This window comes from Chiloscyllium punctatum, chromosome 45 (genome assembly GCF_047496795.1).
Source record: "Chiloscyllium punctatum isolate Juve2018m chromosome 45, sChiPun1.3, whole genome shotgun sequence".
NCBI lineage: Eukaryota > Metazoa > Chordata > Chondrichthyes > Orectolobiformes > Hemiscylliidae > Chiloscyllium > Chiloscyllium punctatum.
Window position 1 is genome coordinate 52,414,387 of NC_092783.1, and position 27,025 is coordinate 52,441,411.

General features: G+C 42.6%; 1 protein-coding gene across 1 annotated transcript in view; it reads left to right on the plus strand.

The window, feature by feature from the left end:
- Nucleotides 1-918: 918 nt before the first annotated feature.
- LOC140467432 (glutathione S-transferase Mu 1-like) overlaps nucleotides 919-27,025 on the plus strand; it is a 32,515-nt gene continuing 6,408 nt past the window's right edge. The window contains exons 1-6 of the mRNA XM_072563785.1: nucleotides 919-1,071; nucleotides 5,202-5,277; nucleotides 6,391-6,455; nucleotides 8,169-8,250; nucleotides 10,449-10,549; nucleotides 25,258-25,353. Of these exons, the coding sequence (XP_072419886.1) occupies nucleotides 1,036-1,071; nucleotides 5,202-5,277; nucleotides 6,391-6,455; nucleotides 8,169-8,250; nucleotides 10,449-10,549; nucleotides 25,258-25,353 (456 nt within the window). The 5' untranslated portion in view covers nucleotides 919-1,035. The remainder of the gene's footprint in view (nucleotides 1,072-5,201; nucleotides 5,278-6,390; nucleotides 6,456-8,168; nucleotides 8,251-10,448; nucleotides 10,550-25,257; nucleotides 25,354-27,025) is intronic.

A 27,025-nucleotide genomic window follows, 5' to 3' on the forward strand; every position in this document is an offset into this window, starting at 1 on the left:
TCTCCTTGGTGATGGCCACCATACTCAGCTCTGGTCCCTCTCTTGAAATTTTGGGATATTATTTGTGTTTTCCACTGTGAAGCAATTATTCAGTTCCTCAGCAATTTCCTTGTTCCCCACTACTATCTGTTCAGCGTCATTTTCCAGTCACCCAGTGTCCACTTTTGACTCTTTTGCCCATTATATACTCTAAAGTCTTACAGTCTTCGTTTATATTACTTGGTTAGAGTCAAAAATCTGCAGATGCTGGATTCCAGGGTAGACAAGCAGGAGGCTGGAAGAACACAGCAAGCCAGGCAGCATCAGGAGGTGGAGAGATAAACGTTTCAGGTATAACCCTTCTTCAGTGCCTTGCTTGCTGTGTTCTTCCAGCCTCCTGCTTGTCTATTTTCATTTATAAATACAGGCTACCTTACCCTCGTATTTAATCTTTTCCCTCCTGACTTTTTTTTTGTTGTTGCCCTGTGTTGGTCTTTGTAAGTTTCCCAATCATCTGGTTTTCCACTGCCCTTCACCACATTATATGCTTTCTCTTTTGTTTTTCTGCTATCCCTGACTTCCCTCGTCAGCCATGGTTGCCTCATCCTCCCTATACCATGCTGGTTTTTTTCCCTCGGGATGAATCTCTAGGTACATGTGACAATAATAAATCAAATCAAACAAAACAAACCATTCATTTGCATGTATTACTGATGATTTTATTTGTTTTCCCTCTGAGTCTGAAGAAATTTAATTTTTAAACGGGGATGAAATTGGAACTAATGACTGCACAATTCAAGAGAACAAGAGTTTTGTTTAACCAACCGCTTTCTCCTTTAATGCCCGCATTAAAATGTACATTAACTTAAAGGTTGCGAATGAAAGGATTTCTAGTCAAACCGGAACAAGTGATAAACTGGAGGCACACTGTGACTTAGCCGGATGTATATAAAGCGGTGTGGGTGGAAGAGGGGAGGGATTGAAGCTTGGTGAGGGTGTGTTTCAGACCTGGTCCGCTGGAGCTGATTCTCCTTGTGTGAAGTTGGGAGCACGGACATGGCAATGACACTCGGTTACTGGGATATCCGCGGGGTAAGAGAGCAGACGGGAAAGCTAGCCCGCCCGCAGGATCCCAGCTCCCGGGGCTCCTCGCTGCATTTTCCCGGTGCCCGGAGTTCCGGGCAGATTTCATCGTTGGGCCCTTCTCCAGATTAGCAAGAAAACCGAGCGCGGGCTCTGGGACGGGGCCCGAGTCGGGCTTTGTGTTTTCCTCAATCTTATTAATCGGGGGGGGGGGATTGCACTTTTGTGCAGAATTTACACGAATCCAGTCCAATTGTATTCTGCGTGGATCTCTCTCTCTCTCTTTTCAAATTTAAGAGCATTATCGTTCCACCACTCCGAGCAATCGGAAAGTGCTGGAGAAACTCAGCAGGTCGGCATGAAGAGAAAAACCGAGTTAAAGTTTAGAGTCCTGTTACAAAAGGTCATCCTTTATCACGAGGCTCTAACTCTGTTTCTCTCCCCATGGAAATGACTGACCTGCTGAGTTTCTCCAGCACTTTGTGGGTGTATGTGTGGTTTGTTTCAGATTTCCAGTACACACCGTGCCTATTTTATATTTTTAGAGGTTATAAAATGGCGATTATTCCTCCACTCTGGAATTCCTTTCCCCGTGTAGCTCGCCAAGAACCAGAAAAAGCGGTAAACATACAAAGGGCCAGTTGGTAAAGCTCCAGTTACTGTTTCTGATGTCAACTTAGCAAAGTGCAACTGCAGCATTATTGTACTAGAGCAAAGGGCAGAATATAACTTTCCGATAATTATGCGGTACTGAAATGACAAAATAACAAAAGCAGTAATCCAAAAGGATGGTAATAAATACATTGTTTACAAGATATTTAAGTTTAATGAAGGCTATTCAGCCTATCTTAATTAATTGTTAGTGCTAATGTTATACTTTATTCAACTTTCCTTTTTATCAGATTTGCTTTAATTCCAAACATACCTTTGCTACATTCTTCACTCTATTCAAGATTTGATACAAAGAATATTTCTTTGACAGTACACTTCGCTGCATTGATATTTCATCTTCTGAAATTTAGAGTTTACAGTTTGATGTTTATTTTGTGATAACTGTAACATTTTTGCAGAATTAGGATTTATCCTGTTTGCTTTTGCTGTGAATATTACTAATGTATCCCTGTCTTGTTGGCATTAAACTGAGTGCTCAGTTTTAAATCTGTAACCTTTTGAACAGAAGTATGGAATTCTGTGTGCTTTGTATTGCAATGTATCAGTCTTCTTTGGAAAACATTAGTCAAGTTTACAATAACCAAGTAGAAACATCTTGTGGTGCCAACTGTGAGGACTTGGCAGGATGTAAATCTGAAATTTTGATCATCAGGCCATATGATCTAACCAAAGCCATCTTCTGTATGTGTGTGACACACACACACAAAAATAATTTTCACCCATAATAACAATGACTTTTGCATTGTAATTAAAGGTAAACCTGGTGAAAGTTTATACTGCAGGTGAATAGATGAATGCCCCAGTAACCACACATGTATGTATTAGTCCAGTAATTACAATGGTGGAGGTCAGTTAACTGCATATCTAGTCTGCAATGCAGAGTAACGCAAGTGTAAGTTCAATTGCTGCGCCAGCTGAGTCGAGATGAGAGTGGTGCTGGAAAAGCACAGCTGGTCAGGCAGCATCTGAGGAGCAGGAAAATCGACGTTTCGGGCAAAAGCCCTTTATCAGGACTGGGAGCCTTGGAGGTGGTGACATAATTAGAAGGGGGTGTCGGGCTGGGGGAAGGTAGCTGAGAGTGCAATAGGTGGATGGAGGTGGGGTGAAGGTAAAAGGGTGGAGCGGACAGGTAGGGAAACTGGTGAAATTCACATTGATGCCGTGGGATTGAAGGGTTCTGAGGCAGAACTAAGGGTAAACTTGCCAGAGCCCCTCAAGACTGGAGGGCTACTCTCTCAGTAAATAGGGAGAGAGTGGTTTAACTTGAGGGTCACCACTCCTCGTGTACGGAGAGAGCTTGAGACGGAGAGTCCTTCATGGTCACTGCAGCTGGCGCAGCAATTGAACTTACACTAGTGTTACTCTGCATTGCAGACTAGTTATTCAGTTAACTGACCCACAGCATTGTAACTACTGGACTAGCTAATATACATTTCTGTGGTTACTGGGGCGTTCATCTTTCTTGGGGACAGTTCTTCAATGACCAGCGTGAAATGGCTATTTCTTCCTCCACCTGCAAGGATCTTGCCATGACTCATCTCTAACAGATCAGGAGTTGTGCTGACACCCTTTTGTTTCAGTTCATCTTTTAAATTGTACTAGCACTGGTTAGTCATTTTAAAACCAGGAACTGCTGGTAAAATTTGATTAAAGGCAAAATACTGTGGATGCTGCAAATCTGAAACACACCCAGAGAATGCTGGGAAATTAAGCAAGTCTGGCAACCTTTTCAAGAGAAAAACAGTTAATATTCTGTCTGGGCTGTTAGCGCCTGCTGAATTTCTCCAGCATTCTGTGTTTGTGGTTGGTAATGCTTAGCAGGTCTGGGAGCATTTATGGGAAGTGAAACAGGTAACTTTTCAACTACCAGACAAAAAAAAAGCACTGCAGATTCTGGAATTTTTTTTATTATTATTCTTATCTATTCCAGTAGTTAACATTTTAACTCTGTGTATTCTTTTCACAGATGCTGAGTGAAAAAGTGAGGTGCTGGAAAAGCACAGCCGGTCAGGCAGCATCTGAGGAGCAGGAGAGTCGACGTTTTGAGCATGAGCTCTTTGTCAGGAATGTGGAGCCTCATTTCCGCAGATGCTGCCAGACCTGCTGAGTCTTTTCAGCAATTTCTGCTTTTAACTTTTCAGCTTTCCTTCAGAACTGGACACATCTTTTGAGGGTTTTTTTTTGTGTTTAAATATTATCTCATTCTGTCTCCATAGGTACTCCTTTTTTTTTAACCTGCTGAGTTTTTGTGATTGTCAGGATTTTGCTTTTTATTCTGGTTGGAGGCATCATAGTTCCAAATAAAAACCGTGTCCCCATAGGGTTTGACTCAAAATACTTAGATTAGATTACTTACAGTGTGGAAACAGGCCCTTCGGCCCAACGAGTCCACACCGACCACTTTTTGTTTTTGCTTTTTCCAAGTCAGCTGGTTTTCCCTTAAAATTTAACCTGTTGATTTTATTTTAGATGTCTAGCTCTTTGCCTTACTCTCCAACAACATGTTCAGGTTTGTTCTGTATTGAGAGATATTTGTCCCATGCCTCCACCATGGCCTTTTCCTGAATCTGTCTGCACTTGTTCTGTGGTTTAGCTGTGTGCTTTAGGATACTGGTATTTGGCCAGGTGTACTAGTAGTATAAATGGAGATTGTTGGGGATTCTACGTGTTGCATTAAAGAGATTAACATTCTCTCACCCCATTCCCCACCCACGAGAAATAGTTTTGAATTGAATCTCCCTATTGCTAAAATAGACCTGGAGAGGCTCCACAAATATAATCTTGACTTCTGCTGCCAGAGGTGTAATCTGCTTAAATCACATTCACAATTACATGATTAGATTAGATTCCCTACAGTGTGGAAACAGGCCCTTCGGCCCAACAAGTCCACACCGACCCGCTGAAGCGCAACCCACCCAGACCCATTCCCCTACATTTACCCCTTCACCTAATACTACGGGCAAATTAGCATGGCCAATTCACCTAACCTGCACATCTTTGGACTGTGGGAGGAAACTGGAGCACCTGCAGGAAACCCACACAGACACTGGGAGAATGTGCAAACTCCACACAGTCAGTCGCCTGAGGCGGGAATTGAACCCGGGTCTCTGGCGCTGTGAGGCAGCAGTGCTAACTACTGTGCCACCGTGAGTTGATTTTTGAAACCTGTGCAGCAATGATTCCTCTTAATTTGTCTCCAAGCATACTCAGCCATTTCAGACTGTGTTTCTCTCTCCGCAGACCTGCTGAGTCTCTCCAGAATTTTGTTTTTATTTCTCTTCAGTTGTCTTTTTGATACAATTTCAAATTGCTTCAAGCAATTCTGTATAATGTGACTTTGTGCATTGCAAATGATTGAAAGATCTTTTAGAAGCCGTGACTTTAAGAACCCATGATGGATCATTATTGTTTTACTTGACTATGTTAATGACACTAAGATCTCTCTCTGATTTTAAATCTTTATGTAGTTGGCCCAGCCAATTCGCTTGCTTTTGGAATATACTGGAACAGCGTATGAAGAGAAGTTATATTCATGTGGAGAAGGTAATTTTTGTCTGTTTGTGAAGTTATATGAAATTTCTGGTTATTCAGGGCTGATGTGGAATACAGTGTGCATTACGTAAATATGCTCAAAATAGTTGGGAAAATGTTTTGAGACTATTGGATAAGGTAGGTTTATTTCTGCTGAGATTTGGAATATCAGGAGACAACTTGATTGCAGTCCAAGACCTTGAGGGGTCTTGACAGGGTGGATATGGGAAGGCTTTTCCCCCTTGTGGAAGAACCCAAAATCGGACTGAATTGGAGAGAGCAGGCTTGAAGGGCAGAGTGGTCTATTCCTCTTCCTAGTTTTATGCTTGTTGAATTAAAGTGGGATATAATGTGATTTGGGATTGCCCAAGGTTGTCTGAACCACCTGCTGTTGGCATGTCCCAGCTGTTGTATTCCAGTTGTTTTTGGTCTTTGGCTCTTTGTATAAGTTGGCAATCAACTGACTTCCATTGCATTGAGAATGTGTAGAGACAGAGATACCATTGTTGCTCAGACTTGGACTCCATTCGGGCTTGGGATAATAAGTGGGAAGTTTGTCCCTTCTGGTCCTTTCACCACAGTCTGCGTTTGGCTCAACTCCACTTTTTTTTTCCTTGTCCAAGAGCCATCTCACTTGATTTTTCTGAAAGACCAAAAGTCTGTCTATTCCAGCCTTAAATATGTTTGACAAATTTAGCATCGAAGATCTGTGGGGTTGATCATTTCAAATGCTATCATAAAACTGTTACATTCACAACCTTTATTTTGCAGTGGTTTGCCCAACTTCAAGTCATTTTGCAACATTTGATAAAGAAAGTAATTATCCTGACATATTAAAATGACCTTTGATACCATAAAAATGTTACTGTGTTGCCATAACTATGTGCAGCGTGTTGCTACTGTTTCTAACTTGCTTGTTTTTACTGTATGGAGGAGAGGAAATGATGTTATTTCTTGTTTCCTGATAACATTTAGGCATGAACTGAGATACAATCCGAACTGTTTTAGTCCATCTATTTTCCTTGGGGGTTTAGGAATTGAGTATTCGGGTTAGGTATTTGTGCAATTTTAGCTTATGAATAAATCAATGTGTTGGTGTTTCCTAAATATGTTCAAATTTTCCAGCTCCCAATTATGACAAAGCGTGCTGGTTTGATGTGAAATATACACTTGGACTGGATTTCCCAAATGTAAGTGTTGACACAATCTCTGATTTTGCCCTTTCTTGGGGAAAATTGTCGTAAAAACTGAAAATGGGGAATTGTAATTTTTTTAACTCTTGTGATTGTCCTAGCTTTTTAATCCTCCTTCTTTCAAAGGATGTGGGTATCACTTATTGCCCACAGGGCAGTTAAAAGTTGATCTCTTTGCTGTGCATCTGCTGTTCATATTTGAGCCAAAGCACAGGATGGCAGGTTTCCGTCCCTAAAGGATATTAATAAACCAGATGGGTGTTTTTTAACAACAATCAGCATTGGTTGCCATTAAGCAAGCTTTAATTCCATATTTTTATTTAGTTCAAACTTCACCATTTCCCATAATGAGATTCTAACCAACGCCCCTGGACATTGGCTTGTGCTTCTGGGTTGCTGATCATAGAAACAGACCCTTCAGTTCACATATCCTAGATAACTCCAGTTTCATTTGGCCCATATCCCTGTAAATATTTCCTGTTCCTATAACTATCCTGATGCTTTTTAAAATGTTGTAATTGTACCAGCCTCCACAACTTCCTCTGAAGCTAATTCCATACACTCCCCACCCTCTGTGTGAAAAGGTTGCCCCTTCCTTCAGTCCCTTTTAAGTCTTTCCCCTCTGACCTTAAACCTACAGCCTCTAGTTTTGGACTTACACCCCAGGGAAAAGACCATGCCTGTTTGCCCTATCCATGTTCCTCATGATTTTATAAACCTATTCAAGGTCACCCTATAAGCCTCCGATGCTCCAGGGAAAATAGCCCCAGCCTATTCAATCTCTCCACTAAAAGGATGTAGTTGCTATCCTTCTCTTTGTTTCATCAGATTTGGATTGCTGATTTTTCTATCCTCTCTCTTACAAGGAATCATCAGTCTCCAATTCTGTTTAAGATGTGCTTACCTTATCTCCTTAGTGAAAGATTTGAAATACCAGTGAATGCTGAATACGTTGAAAATAACATAACAACTAATTAAAAATATTACTGCTATCTTTCTCATTCACACTTTTTAAGCAACTGAGCTGTAGAAACATCAAGATTTTTAAGAAAATTCATAAATAGCTGGTTGGTCTCCTTATAAATGGTGTTTCAATTCCCAGTCACTGAATAGTATCTGCTGGGTTTGTGGTAAATAATTTTTCAGAGTTTTCCAGGTACAGCATCCACGTGTCAAAGGGATCAATACAATAATTAAGAGTTGTTTGATATTGCTTTTAAGTTTGGGCGGCACAGTGGCTCAGTGATTAGCACTGCTGCCTCGCAGCACCAGGGTCCCAGGTTCGATTCCAGCCTCTGGTGACTGTCTGTGTGGAGTTTGCACGTTCTCCCTATGTCTGCGTGGGTTTCCTCTGGGTGCTCTGGTTTCCTCCCACAGTCTCAAACATGTGCAGGTCAGGTGAATTGGCCATGCTAAATAGTCCATAGTGTTAGGTGCATTAGTCAGAGGTGGGTTACTCTTCAGAGGGTCAGTGTGGACTGGTTGAGCTGAAGGGCCTGTTTCCACTACAGGGAATCTAACCTAATCTAAATTTGCCTGCACAATAATATGGATTTGTGTATGAATTTATTTAAACAAACAACCTGTTCAAAGATCCCAAGGATTAGCCCTAATAAAATGCTGATTATAATAGTGGAAATCTTCTGTTTTATCTTTCGCTAATTGCATCCGTGTTCTAAATCTATGATTTGTGTGAAATATCTCTTTCAGCTCCCATACTTAATTAATGGGGATGTGAAAATTACCCAGAGCAATGCCATTATGCGTTATATTGCAAGGAAACATAATCTTGGTAAGTTTGCTTTGACCAATGGTTCCAAGCCTGGGTCTTTTTCTTTGCAGCTTGGCAAAACTCGGTTTGTGTTCCTGTACAATTAAGCTTGTAGCATGCACAGAGACATTGCTCCTTTTTAAAATGTGGTCAGCATTTATGATTTGTATTTCTTTTTCTTCCAAAGCTATTTGACTTGTACAATTAATTTTAGCCTAAATGAAGTTATTTTCAATCTAATTTAATTTAATATTTTGTAAATATCCAAGAACTGCAGTAATATTTTAATAATTCTCTTAACCCTTCCAATGCAAAGTTTATAATCATTCCTTATTAGATGTTCAAGTTACGCTCTGTCAACTGCAAGTGGAGCAACTTTTTGAGTTGTAGGTTTCCAATCAGATCAATATTTAAAACCAGAGATAGGTGATTTTTCCTGTACACTCCCTGCTCTGATAAACTAATGTACAAGTTGTAATACTGTAGTCCAAGTGTATAGTACTGTGCATTCCTAGCTGATGTAACTTTCAGAATCAATTATATACAAAAGAAGTACTGCATTAATGCCAGATGATTTTGCTGCCATCCAAAATAACAGCAAATGTTTATTGACTTTGACTAAAAATATTGGTTCTTTCAGCTGAATTTTAATTTCAGGTGAAGCTGTTGCACTGTGGACTTCTTGAGAATACAATAACAAGGATGCAAGTCAGGCTTTTAACTTATTTTTATTCTCTTTCCCCATCTGCTAGGTTAGGGTTTTTTTTTGACTCTCTTTTCTGTTTCCATCTGAAACCTGTTTAAACTAGAAAGTAATATGTATTGTAATCGCCCTTGGGACACGCTTGTCAAATTACAATCTGATAATATTACTTGAAACAAAAAGGCATTCTTCTGAATTTTTTAAAACTTAATTCATGGGATGTTGGTGTCACTAGTTAGGCAAACCTTTTTATTGGATTAGTGGTGCTGGAAGAGCACAGCAGTTCAGGCAGCATCCAACGAGCAGCGAAATTGACGTTTCTGGCAAAAGCCCTTCATCAGGAAGGGGAGGAAAACTTCTTCAAGGCAGGCATCCTTGCAAGAGGATTCGCAGTAGGGTTAAAATCAACAAGGTAAAAACAATGACTGCAGATGCTGAAAACCAAATACTGGATTAGTGGTGCTGGAAGAGCACAGCAGTTCAGGCAGCATCCAACGATCAGCGAAATCGACATTAGTAATTGTATGCAGCAGGCAGTGAGCTAAATTTGCAACATGGAAACTCGCTGCTTTCTAAGTTGAGTTTTTTCTCTTTTGTGGAGCTTGTTTGGTAGGAATGGTAGCTGAATATTGAAGAGGTGAGTGGCCATTTACAGGTCATTTAACATTCAAAACTCACCCGCAGTTGGGAACTTGCACTGTGTAGTGAGATTCTCATCACTTTTGCTTGTGAAAATCATCTGAAATTGATGCAAAGTGCTCCTGATATTGGGATGGATCTCACCGTATTTGTTTCCTGATGCTGCCACCATCTCATTTGGGCCCCTATACAATGGCACTCATTAACGCTAAACTATAATATAAAGAGGTTACTGCATTCTGTTTTGGTCTCCCTGCTGTAGGAAGGATGTTGTGAAACTTGAAAGGGCTTAGAGAAGATTTACAAGGATGTTGCCAGGGTTGGAGGATTTGAGCTACAGGGATAGGCTGGGGCTGTTTTTCCCTGGAATGTTGGATACTGAGGGGTGACCTTGTAGAAGTTTATAAAATCTTGAGGGGCATGGATAGGATAAATAGACTAAGTCTCTTCCCTGGGGTGGGGAGTCCAGAACTAAAGGGCATAGGTTTAGGGTGAGGGAGGCAAGATTTAAAAGGGACCTAAGGAGCAACCTTTTCATGCAGAGGGTGGTATGTGTATGGAATGAGCTGCCAGAGGAAGTGTTGGAGGCTGGTACAATTAGAATGTTTTAAAACGCATCTGGATGGGTAATTGAATAGGAAGGATTTGGAGGGATATGAGCAAAGTGCTGGCAAATGGGATGGGATTAGGTTAGGATATCTGGTTGGCATGGATGAGTTGGACCGAAGGGTCTGTTTCTATGCTGTACATGTGACTCTATATGCCCATTCTCCTACTGTATTTGGTTTAGTGTCATGTTACCTGCTGTAGGTTTGTGAATGTTCCATTGTTTTCTGTTTGCACTCGGATGAATCTGTGTTTGACCTTCTGCTTGTAGTGGGTGAGACAGAGGATGAACAGATCCGTGTTGATATGTTGGAGAACCAGTCGATGGATTTCCGCATGGGCTTCGTCCGACTTGCCTACAACCCTGATTTTGTGAGTTATGTTATTTCATCAATCAATTACTAAATTTTGCATCTGACTTTTGGTAGATGTACAGTGGGAACAGAGGTTGGATTGATCTCTTGAATGTATTGGTTTCAGCTGGTGTTGTGCTGATCTTGAATTTGATTACATCGGCGAAATGGCATAAAAATCAGACCATTTGTCCTCGCCACCTCTTTGCCACTATTAATGTTCCACTTATAACTCCCCGTATCTTTTATCACCTAAATTGACTTACCATAGTCAATTAGTCCCTCGAGCTGGACTGCTTGTCTGTTTACCCTTTAAATGCGTCCATACAATTCACTTCAACCAATCACTGTGCTTGTGATTCAGACAAAGAAGTTTCTATTGAGTTTCTTGGTAACTATCTTCTTGTGTGTTAAGACCATAAGACATAGGAGTGGAAGTAAGGCCATTCAGCCCATCGAGTCCACTCCGCCATTCAATCATGGCTGATGGGCGTTTCAATTCCACTTACCCGCATTCTCCCCGTAGCCCTTAATTCCTTGTGACATCAAGAATTTATCAATTTCTGCCTTGAAGACATTTAGCGTCCCAGCCTCCACTGCACTCTGCGGCAATGAATTCCACAGGCCCACCACACTCTGGCTGAAGAAATGTCTCTGCATTCCTGTTCTGAATTTACCCCCTCTAATTCTAAGGCTGTGCCCATGGGTCCTAGTCTCCTCGCCTAACGGAAACAATTTCCTAGCGTCCACCCTTTCCAAGCCATGTATTATCTTGTAAGTTTCTCCCCTTAACCTTCTAAACTCCAATGAATACAATCCCAGGATCCTCAGCCATTCCTTGTATGTTAGACCTACCATTCTAGGGATCATCCGTGTGAATCTCCGCTGGACACGCTCCAGTGCCAGTATGTCCCTCCTGAGGTGTGGGGACCAAAACTGGACACAGTACTCCAAATGGGGCTTAACCAGAGCTTTATAAAGTCTCAGTAGCACATTGCTGCTTTTATATTCCAACCCTCTTGAGATAAGTGACAACATCGCATTCGCTTTCTTAATCACAGACTCAACCTGCATGTTGACCTTTAGAGAATCCTCGACTAGCACTCCCAGATCCTTTTGTACTTTGGCTTTATGAATTTTTTCACCGTTTAGGAAGTAGTCCATGCTTGTATTCTTTTTTTCCAAAGTGCAAGACCTCGCATTTGCTCACATTGAACTTCATCAGCCATTTCCTGGACCACTCTCCCAAACTGTCTAGACCCTTCTGCAGCCTCCCCACTTCCTCAGTACTACCTGCCTGTCCACCTAACTTCGTATCATCAGCAAACTTCACTAGAATGCCCCGAGTCCCTTCATCCAGATCATTAATATATAACGTGAACAGGTGCGGCCCCAACACTGAACCCTGTGGGACACCGCTTGTCACTGGCTGCCATTCCGAAAAAGAACCTCTTATCCCAACTCTCTCCCTTCTCCCAGTCAGCCAATCCTCGATCCATGCCAGTAGCTCACCTTGAACACCCTCCCCTTACTCAGCAGCCTCCCATATGGCACCTTATCAAAGGTCTTGACCTTTTGGACATACAGTTCTCCATGAAAGGGAATATTCTTTGTATCAATTTCAGTTTTAAAGATCGACATTCGGTCATCTCTTAATGCAAGTGGATAATACAGAAGACATTTGAAATCAAAGGGTAAAAGTAGTGAGGTCTTGCTGAAGATGTGCAAGGTACTAGTCAGAACACAAATGGAATACTGTGAACTGTATTCCCCTTGTATAAGGAAAGATGCCTTTTTATTATTGTGTAATGTGGTGACCAGGACTGTATACTGTGCTCTTGATGTTGTCAAATGAACAATCCATGTAAGTTTAGCTGAGTTTTGAATTCTATTCTTCAAGAAATAACACCTAGTGGTCAGTTTGCTCTTTCTCTGTAGCTTGCTAACCTACAGTATAATTTCCTACTTAACAATAGATTTGGACTTTGAGATCATTTGATCCTTGGCCCCCCCACCAAGCTGTGAGATAAGTAATCTCCCATTTATCTGTGTTAAACTTCTTTTGAGGTTGGTTTGCCCATTCTGCTAGTTATTCATGTCCTTTTCAGGAGTTTTTATTTTGCTGTCCTCCTCAGTATTGACTGTTCTGCCTCCCAAAGGAAAACAACTTGGTGTCATCCACAATTTTCGAAATTGCGATTTTCATTTCAAGTGTAAGTCATTATTGAAAAAGGTGAAAAGTAACTGATGTTTGTGGAACATCACTTTGCACCTTTGCCTCTCGGCCAGCCTTTTGCACCCACTCTCTCTCTGCTTTATTCCTCCATGCCAACTATCTATTTTATCCCTTCTCTCTGATCTTTGATTCAAAAACACAGGTATTTACATATACTGCATTATCACTGTCTAATCTTTTCTTTTACTCCCTTTTTTTTAATGTGGTCAAACTAGCTTCCCATTTTGAAATCTTTGCCTATTCGCTCTTTTATGTCTATTATTTCTAACCATCCTTCTATTCTCTCCTTCAGTAAAAATTCCGTTTATTTTCCTGCACTGGTGTGTAAGTTTTGTACAATTCTTTTGGCAAGTGTTCTTTCCACATTCTTAATGCAATAATCATCATGGGTTCTGGATGTAAGTTTGCTCGCTGAGCTCAACCTAAATCCAGAATCTCCACCTGAGCTACAAATCTTCTCAAAACTTGCTAATCATCTTGAGTCTCTGCTATTATAATAGTCACTACCTAAAAATCACATTGGGGTTTTAGCTCACTAATTTTCAGCCAGCAGAGGGCGCTGTTGATTCAGGTTTGTATATTTTAAATCATACCAATTCACTTCAAATTGTTGAGTGAATGCAATCCATCATGCAGGAGAGAACGTTGTTTCATCTTCAGTTTTGCACAGTCTAGAAATATTTTATTTTAACCTTCTCAAGTGGCTGTCCCTTTAATGTTGAATTTGAGGAAGAGCTATATTTAAAAGATGTAGTTTGTGGTATCTCGGGATGAGGAATCTAAGGCTGCTTTCACAACATAGAAGCGACTAATTCACATTCTTTACGAAAATTGCACAGCTAGGGAAAGGACAAAGAAATGGACCAAATGGACAGTCTTTGACGGAGTTATCACACTGATAAATGGACAGCATAGATAAACAACACACAGACAAATAAAACACTTACCTTCCTTTGTGAAACAAAACAAATGAAGCTATCTGTGTATAAAACAACTTAAAAGATTACACAAGGCACCTCGTGATATTATTGCAGACTATTAATCCAGAATTCAGCTAATGTGCTGGGAACCTGGGTTTGAATCCTGATATGGGAGATGGTGAAATTGGAATTCAATAAAAAAATCTGGAAACAAGAATTGGTGTCCATGCTGGCTCAGACTCATTGACTTGTCCCAAATGACTGGCTCCTTGGCCAATGTTTTTTTTAAAAGAAAAACTAGCTGTTATGATACATAGTCCATCCGGATTTGAAAGTCTGTTTGGCCAATGACTACAGTTATTTGGAAACTCGATGATTTGGCCAAATGATCTGTGCTAGATTCTCCAGTCTCTTCTTGCCCACATTGGGGACTTCCCTCTGGGTCCTATCATCGTTGAGCGTTGTTTCCTCTTTAATTTTCAGACATGGCTGGTGCCTGTATAAGGTAAGGTTAGTGACCATTGATTGTTTCTCCTCCACTCCATCCCACACCTCTTTGCCCCTGTAGAGCGCAGACAAGTGACTAGGCAGTTCCTCAGGATCAAACCTACAATTCACTAGAACTAACCACTCTGAATGACATGGACACGTGTTTGTAATCAGATGGTTACAGTATTTTTTTGGTTGCAGGATGAATGTTTTGCATAACAGAATGAAAATTCTTTGTAAAATCCAGTCTGGTTTAATCAGCGTTAATATTACTGCTTGCTTTCTGACAAATGTTACAGTTCCAGTGCATTTTTCTTCCCTGAAGCCCTTTCTCAGCCATATTTTCTTGCACTGAACAGACTGGGAGTGAAGCATCATTCCCAAAGGGTTCTACAACCCCTCTCATATGCAGACACTCTCTGACCCTTGTTCTCTCCACAGATGTTGACTGACCTGAGTACTCCTGCTTCTCTGTTTCGGATTTGTATAATTTAATATAATTATTCTGAACCAGTTCTCCTGTCTAGGCTGAAATTGTAGATGATTGCTTTTAATTTTTTGGAATAAATTCATTTTTGAGGCAAGCTTCTGATTTTCCTGTTGGATGTTCCTCTCTCTCTATTAGAGACACTGAGGAATTTCCCTTAGGCTCCAATCAGCAGCTCATTGATGTAGGATAACAGACCAGACAGAGATCCTCCAGGCCCAAGCATCTGATGTTGTAGAGTACTGTGTTGAACAGGTGCATGCAGGTATTCCTTGAATCCATTATCAAACACTGACATTGTAAAAATCCACACGATTACTCCATTATTCAGAAAGATTATTAAAGTTGTTAATGACTAGTATGGTGATGAAACATCTGAGAACAAATTACCAGTTCAGCGAGCAAACTTACAACCTGAGCTCCAAAGCTCAATCAATGACTCTGTGTTAACTGTTGCATTTGTGCGAACTTCTATCGGATGCCGAAACCACAAGAGTAACCCGTGCGAGGAGGGCTTTTCAGATTGTTTGGATTTTCCTGCCTGAGTGTTTACGGTTTATTTTACAATTGAAAATTACATTGGATCATTAAACCCACAACAGGCAATGCCAGAGCTTTCATTTCAGAATGAGTTATGTTGGTACGATTTGTAGTCAAATGTATTGTCTTAGTCACTGCAATTGAAAACAGCAAACTCCATTCTGCAAATTAGGAAACCTTTTAGTTAGTGACGTATCGATGATGCCACTTCCCAGCTGAATGAATGTTTTAAACCTCCAAACTGGAGATCAGTTCCCACGAATTTTGTTGGTCTGTTTTCGTCTCTTTGATTTAAAGCAGGTTTCTTTGACATTTAGGAGCAAGTGAGGACTGCAGATGCTGGAGATCAGAGCTGAAAATGTGTTGCTGGAAAAGCACAGCAGGTCAGGCAGCATCCAAGGACCAGGAGAATCGACGTTTCGGGCATCAGCCCTTCTTCAGGAATCCTGAAGATTTTTAAAAAAGATGAAAACTTGAGGCTGCGCATGTAGCTGTGGAGAAGCTGAGTGGAGTTGCAGTCTCTTGGGATTTTAGAAATAAAATGTTTACGTGCACCAGTCCTGGACACTTGGCAGATATTGTTGAAACCACTCTCCATTTACACAGCATTGCCATTGAACTTGAAAGACTCTGTGAAAGCTCTTGGCTGTTCTTTGGGCTAAAAATGACAAAATGTCCAAGGGGGCAGAGTAAGGTCAGTGTTTCAGTAAAAAGTGTCTGCTCCCCAACATCTCCTCTGGTCTTCTCGAGTTTTTTGTTTGGTGGTGTCGGGGGAGGGGAGCTCGGCCTGGACTCCCCTCTGGCCTCTCGTCTTTGGGTTCCACCACGTCCCCATGTGCTGTGAGAAATTGTCTCCGCTCCATCTCCTCACTCATCCTGTGCGACCCAACTCTTGGGAGATTAGAAGAATGAGAGATGATCTTGTTGAAATACAGGATTCTCCAGGGGGCATGAGGGTAACATTGAGAGGATGCTGTCCCTCCTGGGACAGCCTTGTCTCCGAATAAAGGAATGCCAGAAGAATTTTTTCTGAAGGTTGAGAATCTTTTGGAACCCCTTGCCACAGAGCGCTGTAGGGGAAAGGGTTAGATTATCCCACATTCATTGATCCGAATATCTGATTATCCGGCAAGATCGCAACGTCCTGACACTCAGCTAAATTGTTATCTGACATTTGATTATCCGGAATTTGTTTAAGTGAACAAAATACTCTCTGCCTGTCTCCTTTTGGATAATTGAGGTTCCTCTGTGTAGATGTTCGGGGAATCAAGATTGTGATGAAAAGGCAGTAAAGTGGACATAAGGAATGTCAGATCAGCCATGGTCTTATTGAATGGTTTGAATGGCCTATTCTTGCTTCTATTTCTAATCGTCTTCTCAAACAAGTTCCTGATGCTGAACTGGTGACTGCCTGACGTGTTTCCCTGTCCCTCCACCCACCACTTGGTTTTCACTGAGACCTGGTCTCGACACATTCCCTCAATGTTGATTGTGCGGCATTCGGTCGAGGGCTCCGTGATTCTGGTTGGGGCTGTGGAGTTGGATCTTTTGACGGTATTCCAGTGATGGGGACAAGGCTTGCTAGTGAGCAAAGCATGACTTGTGACTGAGCCCAGAAGAATGTTCTGGAATCCCCCAGCTACAGCAAGTGCTAGATTGCAAATGGAGGGGGTGATGCTTTTACCAATGGATTCTCGGCACCTTGTGATACAAGTTGAGTTTCCTGCACAGTTTGCATTGGTTCTAAAGGTAGGCTTCTACACTCCGAAGAAACTCCCTACCTCCTTCTGTCCTTCCTTGTGAGTAAGAATCATAGAATCCCTGTGGTGTGGAAGCAGGCCATTCTGCCCATCAAGTCCACACTGACTCTTCAAAGAGCATCCCACCCATCCCTGTAATTTGCATTTCCCATGGCTAATTCACCTAGCAGACACATCCCTGGACACCAACGGCAATTTAGCATGGCCAGTCCCCCTCACTTACTTATACTTTTGGACTGTTGTAGTAATCTGCTTTTTAACTTGAGGTACCTGTTGCAACTCTGAGGTTTTCCATCGTCTCTATCATGTATCTATCATTTTTGGCGATTTTCAGTGATTAAGTGGGATCAGGGAAAGTAATAGAAATGACCTACTCAACATATTTGCTTGAGAGATCATTGCACTTCACAGTTTGGCATGAAAGCCCTGACCATACTCTTAAGGTCTGGTCTCGCCATGCAGTTGGAAAAATGATGTATTTACTCTTGTGCTCGAGTCATTTTGCAATAAAGACGAGCACACCATTTGCCATAATAGCTTGTTGCACCTGTATGTTGGCTTTCTGTGATTTCTGAACAAGGCCGTACAGGTCCCTGTGGACACCGACGCTGTCCAATCTCATACTTCGAGAGAAATACTCTTTGCTGAAATTGAAAACCTCACACTTATCCCCATTATATTCCAGTCTACCATGTCCTTACCAAACACTCTGTCTGTCCATATCCCCTTTGTGAAGCCTCTTTGCATCACCTTCACAACTTCCATTCGCAAGTTTTCTGGTTGTGGCAAAGTTGGGAATATTATATTGATCTCCCACAACCAAATCATTGACTAACCAAGCATCATGAGAAGCACAGTCTGTTGACGTAATAACCCCCGTATTCCTATTCTCTGCTTGCTTTTGGTTAACTATGGTAATGTATTACACGCCAATCCGATGTACTCCAATTATGTTGACTGGTTCTGTGTTGGATCTTCTTGAAAGCTCTCTGATTATCCAGATAATATCCTCCGTTGTGCTATCTGCAAGTAAGATCCTGTTAAGAGGAGAAAGTGAGGACTGCAGATGCTGGAGATCAGATTCAAAGTTTGGGAGAAGATTTGTAGCTCGGGTGCTCGTTGTTGTGGTTCTGTTTGCCGAGCTGGGAGTTTGTGTTGCAGACATTTCGTTCCCTGTCTCGGTGACCTCGTCAGTGCTTGGGAGCCTCCTGGGAAGCGCTTCTGTGTTGTTTCCTCCGGCATTTTATAGTGGCTTGTCTCTGCCGCTTCCGGTTGTCAGTTCCAGCTGTCCGCTGCAGTGGCTGGTATATTGGGTCCAGGTCGATGTGTTTGTTTATAGAATCTGTGGATGAGTGCCATGCCTCTTGGAATTCCCTGGCTGTTCTCTGTTTGGCTTGCCCTATAATAGTAGTGTTGTCCCAGTCGAATTCATGTTGCTTGTCATCTGTGTGTGTGGCTATTAAGGATAGCTGGTGGTGTCGTTTCGTGGCTAGTTGGTGTTCATGGATGCAGATCATTAGCTGTCTTCCTGTTTGTCCTATGTAGTGTTTTGTGCAGTCCTTGCATGGGATTTTGTACACTACATTGGTTTTGCTCATGCTGGGTATCGGGTCCTTCGTTCTGGTGAGTTGTTGTCTGAGAGTGGCTGTTGGTTTGTGTGCTGTTATGAGTCCTAGTGATCGCAGTAGTCTGGCTGTCAGTTCGGAAATGCTCTTGATGTATGGTAGTGTGGCTAGCCCTTTGGGTTGCGGCCATGTCCTCGTTCTGTTGTCTCTCCCTTAGGCATCTGTTGATGAAATTGTGCGGGTATCTGTTTTTGGTGAATACGTTGTATAGGTGTTCCTCTTCCTCTTTTTGCAGTTCTGGTGTACTGCAGTGTGTTGTGGCCCTTTTTTTGAATAGTGTCTTGATGCAACTTTGTTTGTGTGTGTTGGGGTGGTTGCTTTCGTAGTTCAGGACTTGGTCTGTGTGTGTGGCTTTCCTGTAAACCTTCGTGGTGAATTCTCCGTTCGGTGTTCTCTGTACCATCACATCTAGGAATGGGAGTTGGTTGTCCTTTTCTTCCTCTCTAGTGAATCGGATTCCTATGAGTGTGGCGTTGATGATCCGGTGTGTGTTCTCTATTTCTGTGTTTTTAATTATTACAAAGGTGTCATCCACATATCTGACCCAGAGTTTGGGTTGAATTTGCGGTAAGACTGTTCTAACCTTTGCATTACTGCTTCTGCTATGAGTCCAGAGATCGTTGAGCCCATGGGTGTTCCGTTAATTTGTTCATATATCTGGTTATTGAATGTGAAGTGTGTTATGAGGCACAGGTCCAGTAGTTTGAGTATGCCGTCTTTGTTGATAGGTTCACCGTCCTGTTGTCTGTTATGTCTGTCCAGCAGATTGGCTATTGTTTCTTTGGCTAGGGTTTTGTCGATGGAGGTGAACAGTGCTGTTACAATGAATGAGACCATAGTTTCTTCCCTGTCTATGTGTATATTTCTGATGATGTCCAAGAATTCCTGTGTCGATTGTATAGATTGTCTGGATCCGCTGATCAGGTGTTTCAGTTTCTGCTGTAGTTCTTTGGCCAGTTTGTGTCATGGTGTCCCTGGTAGTGATACTATGGGTCTGAGTGGGATGTCTGGTTTGTGCACTTTGGGTAGTCCATAGAATCTGGGGGTGTTGTTGCTTTCAGGTTTCATTCTTTGTAGGTCAGACCTGGTTATCTGTCCGTTTTTTTGTAGATTCCTCAGTGTGTTTATCCTATTGGTCAGCTGTGGGGGTGAGGTCAAACTCCCTCTTTTGGTAGGTGTTGGTATCTGCAAGTAGTTGTTGTGCTTTTTGCATGTACTCTGCTTTGTCCAGGATGACCGTCATTCTGCCTTTGTCTGCTGGTAGTATAATTATGTTCTTATTGTTTCTTAGTGATTTTAGTGCTTCCCTCTCCTTGGTGTTGAGGTTATGTGCTTGTCTTATGTTGTCTGGTCTGTTCTGTTTTCTGTTCTGTTCTGTTCTGTTCACAAATTCCCAGCTCGGCAAACAGAACCACAACAGCTGGAGATCAGAGCTGAAAATGTGTTGCTGGAAAAACACAGCAGGTCAGGCAACATCCAAGGAACAGGAGAATCGACGTTTCGGGCATGAGCCCTTCTTCAGGAACCTTGGATGCTGCCTGACCTGCTGTGCTTTTCCAGCAACACATTTTCAGCTCTGATCTGCAGTCCTCACTTTCTCCTCGAAGATTTTAACTTACTGCGAATCCTCTTACAAGGATACCTTCCTTGAAGAAGCTCTCTTCCTCCCTCTACATGGATTTCAGTGAGTCCCTCTCTCTCACTGCACACCTCAGGTCATCTCCTCTGCACAGAAGCTCTTCAGCCACGTTCTCAAACAGACTCGCTACCACAGCCACATCTCCTTCCTCAGCACCTGCCTACGGAACCGACTGATCCCGCACGGATTCCGGACTACGTTCAGACCAACAAAATTTGGACCCAACCAGGACAACCAGTACCTACGACAAATCCGAAGCCTCCAGCAACAGACCTCCCTCTGGATCCTCTGCTCCACACTTGCAGCCATGTGCCGCTACCTACATTCCCTGCAATTAGCCCAACCCCAGCTCAGGACAACACTCTCTCGGACCTGTAAAGGACTTCTACTGTTCTTCCACAGAAGAATCCATACACTAAACAAACAGTTCTTCCTAGCCATCTCAGAAATGAAAGACAGTAAGTACCAAAACCTTTCTTTGTACTTACCCCCACACTCTGGGTTCCTCAACTGTTCCAGAATCTTCTATCAGACTCCAAAATCACTCCGGCACCATTTAACCATGGGCAACAACCGCTGCTGCGAACCATGACATCACTTCTGCCCCCACCGACCTCGCCGCCTCCACGATCGCCAGGAAGACCATCGCCGACAGATTCACGGCCTCCGCGGCTATCAGGAATAATACCGTTTCTGTCGTTGCCACAGTCACGTCCGCCCCCTGGGTTGCTCTCGCCGCAGCCACTTCCTGCCCTCAGTGACATCACTAACCTGCAAAACGACCACGCCGCAAGCGTCTCCGGCCCCACGCCGATCTCCGTCACCACGCCTAACCCCACCCCCACTCCCAGCTCCAGCCCCACAGCAGGGCTGGGATCTAGGACCTGCTGTGTTTTCACCATCCCTCCAGACCTCCCCCTCTCTGAGGATGAAAGATCGGTCTTCAGCAGAGGCCTCACCTTCATTCCCCTACAGTCTCGGATTAACGAGTTCAACACGAACAACTCTTCCGCCACCTTCGCCTCCGCGCCTACTACTTCAACCAGGATTCTCGCCCACCCTCTGACGACCCCTTCTCCTGCTTCCAACACACCCCATCCACCTGGACACCCCGTGCTGGCCTCTTACCTGCCCTCGATCTCTTCATAGCCAACTGCCGCCGCGACATTAACCGCCTCAACCTCTCCACCCCTCTCACCCACTCCAACCTCTCACCCATCCCTGAAGAAGGGCTCATGCCCAAAACGTCGATGCTGCCTGACCTGCTGTGCTTTTCCAGCAACACATTTTCAGATCCTGTTAAGAGGCTTGGACAACATGCCCAATCAGTTCAGGATTTTGGAAGTGTCCTGTTATTACATCTATTGTAATAGATCACATATTTTCTGCACGACTGATGCCAGGTTAACAGGTATTTAGTTCCTCGTTGTATCTCCCCTTTCTTTGTTAAATACAGAGGAACCTTGATTATCCGAAGGACACGGGGAGTATTTTGTTTGTTTGCTTCGTCGAATGCTGGATAACCTATGCTTTGCTAACCACGTTACCTGGCATCAGGAACATGCAATACTGTTCAGATAATCCGAAATTTGGTTAATTGAATGCCGGATAATCGAGGTTCCTCTACTGAGGTTACATTTGCAACTTTCCTGTCTGTGGATGCAGTTCCAGAATTTGTAGAATCTTGAATGATCATCAAAGCCACCTCTTCCAAATCTCAGCAATGGGGGAATCATCAAATGCGGGGAATTGGCTTCAAAGGTTGACAAATGTGTTTGCTGAATTAAATGAACACTGTCCGAACACACTCTCTCTCCTTTTTTTTTATCCCCCACAAAACTTACCTTTTTTGTTTTAAATCTCTCTCTATGGCCTTTCCTTTTCCTACTACTTGCATCTCCTCCAGCCTGTCAATCATTCTGAAATCTTCTTGCTGCTCTGACTGGACCATAACACCCCTGAAGTTAACGGTTCCACCTTTGGTGATTGTACACTTTTAGCTGTGTCCAGGTTTTGTGGTCTGGATTACCCTCCCTTTTAATCTCCATCATTTATTCATCTCCTTTTTCTATACCTACTTCTTTGACCAAGTGTTAAATCATTTGTCTTCAGATCTCCTTATGTCCCTCAGTGTTTGTTTTCATATTGGACTGATATCAATCAATTGCTCTTTTGAAGCAATTCTGACTGTAATGGTAACACTTGCAGGACTAACAGCAGCCACTGGATGGTGCTATAAACCTTTTTTAATCCATACAGTACATGAACCCTTGCTGCAGATGTGATGCAACTTTGAAAGTAGAAAATACCAGAATGATCAAGTCCAGAATCTGCAGAAAGAGAAATGTTAACTTTTTCAGATGGTGATGTAATTTTGGCTTGAACTGCTTCCATGGCTTTAAACCTGTATAGTTTAATCTTCATGGATTCTGCCTGTCAGGAAATCTCTGCTGTTGGTGTCTGTCCTGTGTTCTTGAAGCTGCTTCCATTTGTCCCTATTCCTGAGTCTGTAGCATTTCTGTGTTTAACTTCTCTAAGTGACTGACTATTGTCTGGCTCTTGGTGCAGATTTTAGTGATAACAGGTCTTCAGCACAGTTCCATCATTCTTCAGTTAGCGTGTGGAATGGACTTCCTGAGGAAGCAGTGGATTTGAGACAATTACAATGTTTAAAAGACATTTGATAAGTACACGAATAGGAAAGGTTTGGAGGGATATGTGCCAGGAACTGGCAGGTGGGACTACTTTAATTTGGGATTACGTTTGGCATGGACTGGTTGGGCTGAAGGTCCTGTATTTCCCTGCACTATGACTCTCATCAGTCTTGATTAGCATATAGGTATTTGTGTTAGATTAACATCATTAACAGGTGCATTCTCATTTATACTTAGTCATTCTGCAGTAATCACACTTAATTGAAAGAAATGATCAGTTTTTTTGAAGAGTAAATACCACAGAGAGCTTCCTAGCTTTGCCATTGGACACTTTGGTCACCTTTTCAGGTGTTGTGAATGATATGTGCAAGTTCCTGATCCTTCTTCGTGTAGAAAAGACTATAGAATACCTGATACTGGAGCCACAGTATTAACTCATTGTAACAAATTACTGCAGATGCTGGAAACAAACAATGCTGGGTATCACCAGCGGGTCAGGCAGCATCCGTGGGGAGAGAGTGCAAACTAACGTTTCCAGTCTAGGTGACTCTTCAGAGCTGTCTGAGCTCACTTCAGCTCTGAAGAGTCAAGTAGACTCAAAACATTAGCTTGCTGTCTCTACGGTTGCTGCCTGACCTGCTGTGATTTTTGTATATTAGCTCACTGGGTTATTTTTGTATAAATTTGTCTTTTTTTTACCAGTTAGACTTTTCCAGGGACACTGTTGCTGTGCAGCAGCTGGATAATGCACTGCCCATCCATCCATTGACTTGAAGTGAACATTCAGTAGTGATTGACCTTCTCTCGATTTTGCTGTGAGGTTTCACAATGCTTACTTTAAGCGAGATGTGGAGAAAAATATTGTACATCTCTATGCACCTCAAGCTGCAGTTTAACACCTCTACATACTGGTCAACGTGGAGTTAAATAAATGTGAAAATACTCCAACTACATTTATTATGCAAATATCGTCATTTTTAGTTGGCTTACAATTAAGTGGAATGAAGTGGACCATAAAAGTTCCAGCCTTTCATTATAACACAGAGATTTCATATCTGGCTACATCCTGATGAATCTCCTCCGAACCCTCACCAGCGTAATTAATATCCTTCCTATGATTAGATTAGATTAGTGTGGAAACAGGCCCTTCGGCCCAACAAGTCCACACCGCCCCGCCGAAGCGCAACCCACCCATACCCCTACATCTACATCTACATCTACCCCTTACCTAACACTACGGGCAATTTAGCATGGCCAATTCACCTGCCCTGCACATCTTTGGTGCTGTGGGAGGAAACCGGAGCACCCAGAGGAAACCCACGCAGACACTGGGAGAATGTGTGGAGTTTGCACAGTCAGTCGCCTGAGGCGGGAATTGAACCCGGGTCTCTGGCGCTGTGAGGCAGCAGTGCTAACCACTGTGCCACCGTGCCGCCCACAACTAGGTGACTGGAACTGGATACAGTACAGGTCATTCTATTAAATCGTGCATTTTGTCAATGTGAATTTGTTGTAACATGAGTGACAAATTGGGAAAGCTTTTTCTCAAGCACGAATTTTTAGAATGTGTTTTGCCAACACGAAGTGCAGTTTCTAAAGCGTGATTTCTCTAAAATGTGGGTTTGCACAGGAACGCAACCATCACTTTATGGAAGAACTCGCTGTACTCCAGAAGAGACTTCACCAATCTCCTCGTGTTCATGTTGGAGAAAAAGTGACATGTTGGGAACTGGGCCACATACTGAATGGGGGGGGAAGTTGCCCTGCCACGTTTCGGCAGCTGGAAGCTATCCTGGTGAAATAGAGGTCTCTGCAAGTGGACTCTGCTTCTCAGTGACCAGCTGTTAATGGAAACTGTTCTGGTACTGCAGCTGTGTCTACTGGTTCAATAAATTAGGAATTTATTCGTTCAGTTCTCCAGTGGGCACTAAATTTAAAATTTGTCCTTGAATCTAGCACTGCTGTGTGTGCGCACGCCTTGGATGATTAGCTTGGCTCAGCTCTGATGGCTGTGTTTGGTAATTAAACTCTCTTGTATAATGCTCTCGCATTTGAGTTATGGGATGCTGCAGATTAATTTGCGGCATGAATTAAATGTTTAATAAGTCATGGTTTTGTCTAGTTTTTGGGTCACTGTGCAAAATGAGAAACAAAATTTACTTGCAGCCTTCTTTACACCTGAACAGTGTTGTCGATTTCCAGATGAATAATTCCCAGCTAGATTCTGACTTCATTTTACTCCTCTCTGCAATGGGTTTCCTAAAGCTTTAGTATCTGCAAGATTGTGACCTTTGTGCAACCACATGTTTGTTATTCAGATGATAATCTGGATCATGGGATTTGAGAAAGTAACAATTTGTTTTCAAACTTGCTGCAGGAGGATCTGAAGGGTGATTATCTGAAAGGCCTGCCAAACCTATTGAAGCAATTCTCTGACTTCCTGGGGAAGAGACCTTGGTTTGCTGGTGACAAGGTAAGTTTGTGGGTCCATGTAGTTGCTGCAGTAATATTGTTGAGACCTTTTCTGGTCTGTTACTTTTATTGGCATGTCTTTAGTGGTTGTCCAGTTATGGCTGTACTTTGACACTTGAAGATGAGGAATGAAATTTCACTGATGTAGGAAACAGTATATATTTGTAAATATGGTAACTCCTCCATTTTGGAAATCTATTGTTCTTAAAAACCGGTTGTCAGATGGTGTTTTTGAGAAGATCAAAGCTGTCCAATTAGTCAAAGCGATTCCACAGCTGACAGGTCCGATCTAAGCTCTACTGTCCTGTGACGTCCAGTTGTGAATTGTGAGAAACAATTAAACAACTTGCTGAAGCTCAAGTATCCCCATTGTCAATGATTGGGAGCCCAGCATGAGTGCAAAGATCAGGCTGAAACATTCACAATAATCTTCAGCTGGGAGTGCTGAGTGGATGATCCATCTTGGCCTCTCTTTGGAAGTCCACAGCAGTACAGATACTAGTCTTCAGTCAGTTTGGTACACTCCCATTTGATGTCAAGAAATTGGCTGAAGGAATTGGATACTGCAGTAGGTATGGATTCTGACAACATTCTGGCAATAATAATATTGCCAGAAATATCCACGATCCTAGTCACTGTTCCAATTTAGCGAAAAAACTGGCATCTACCTGACAATGTTAAAAATTGCCCAGCCATATCCTGTACACTAAGATCAAGACCAGTCTAACCCAGCCAGTTCCCTCCAGTTTTTGGTTTTGCTCATCAGTCCATTCAAGCAGTAGGTGCTGAGCAATAACCACAGTCACTGACTCTCAATTCAGGTTCTTCTGTGGTCACTCAGCTGCTGACCTTGCTTTGTCCTTGATCCAAATTATGGACGAAAGAGTTGAATTCTAGAGGAGAGGTGAAAGTGAATGACTGACTTTCATTGGGCTCCACAGCCAGGCTCAATATAAAGTGTAATCAATGGGCATCAGAGAATGCTGTCTGCTGATTTTTGGAGTCTGATCCAGCATGTAGGAAGATTGTTGTGCTTGTTGCAGGTTAGTCATCTCCGCTCCAGGGCATCTCTGTAGGAGTTCCTCAAGGTTAGTGTCCTAGGCCCAACCATCTTCAAGGGGAGACAGTGGTCTAGTGGTATTATAACAAGATTGTTAATCCAGAGACCCAGGTAATTTTCTGGGGACCTGGTTCAAATCCAACCAAGGCGGATGGTGGAATTTACATTCTGTAAAATATAACTGGAATTAAATGTCTAATGCTGACCATGGAAACCATAGTTGAAAAAACCCATCTGGGGTTCACTGACATGCTTTTTAAGGAAAGAAACTGCCATCCTTACCTGGTCTGATGCATGTGTGACTCCGGACCCACAACAATAGCAGACCCACAAAGCAGACTTTGAACTGCTCTCTGCATAATTAGGCATGGGCAATAAATGCCCTGACCTTCTGAATGATTTTTTTTTAAAAAGAATAAAGCTGCTTCACTGTCCCCTTCAGCAGAATGTGCAGTGAACATCCCCACTTCTGGCAATGTTCAGCATCATTCATAACTCCCCAGATACTCCTGTCCAAATGCAGCAAGACTCTGATAATATCCAGACTTGGGGTGACCTGCTGCAAGAAACATGCTCCATGTAAATGATAGGGAGTGTCTGTCTCCATCAAGAG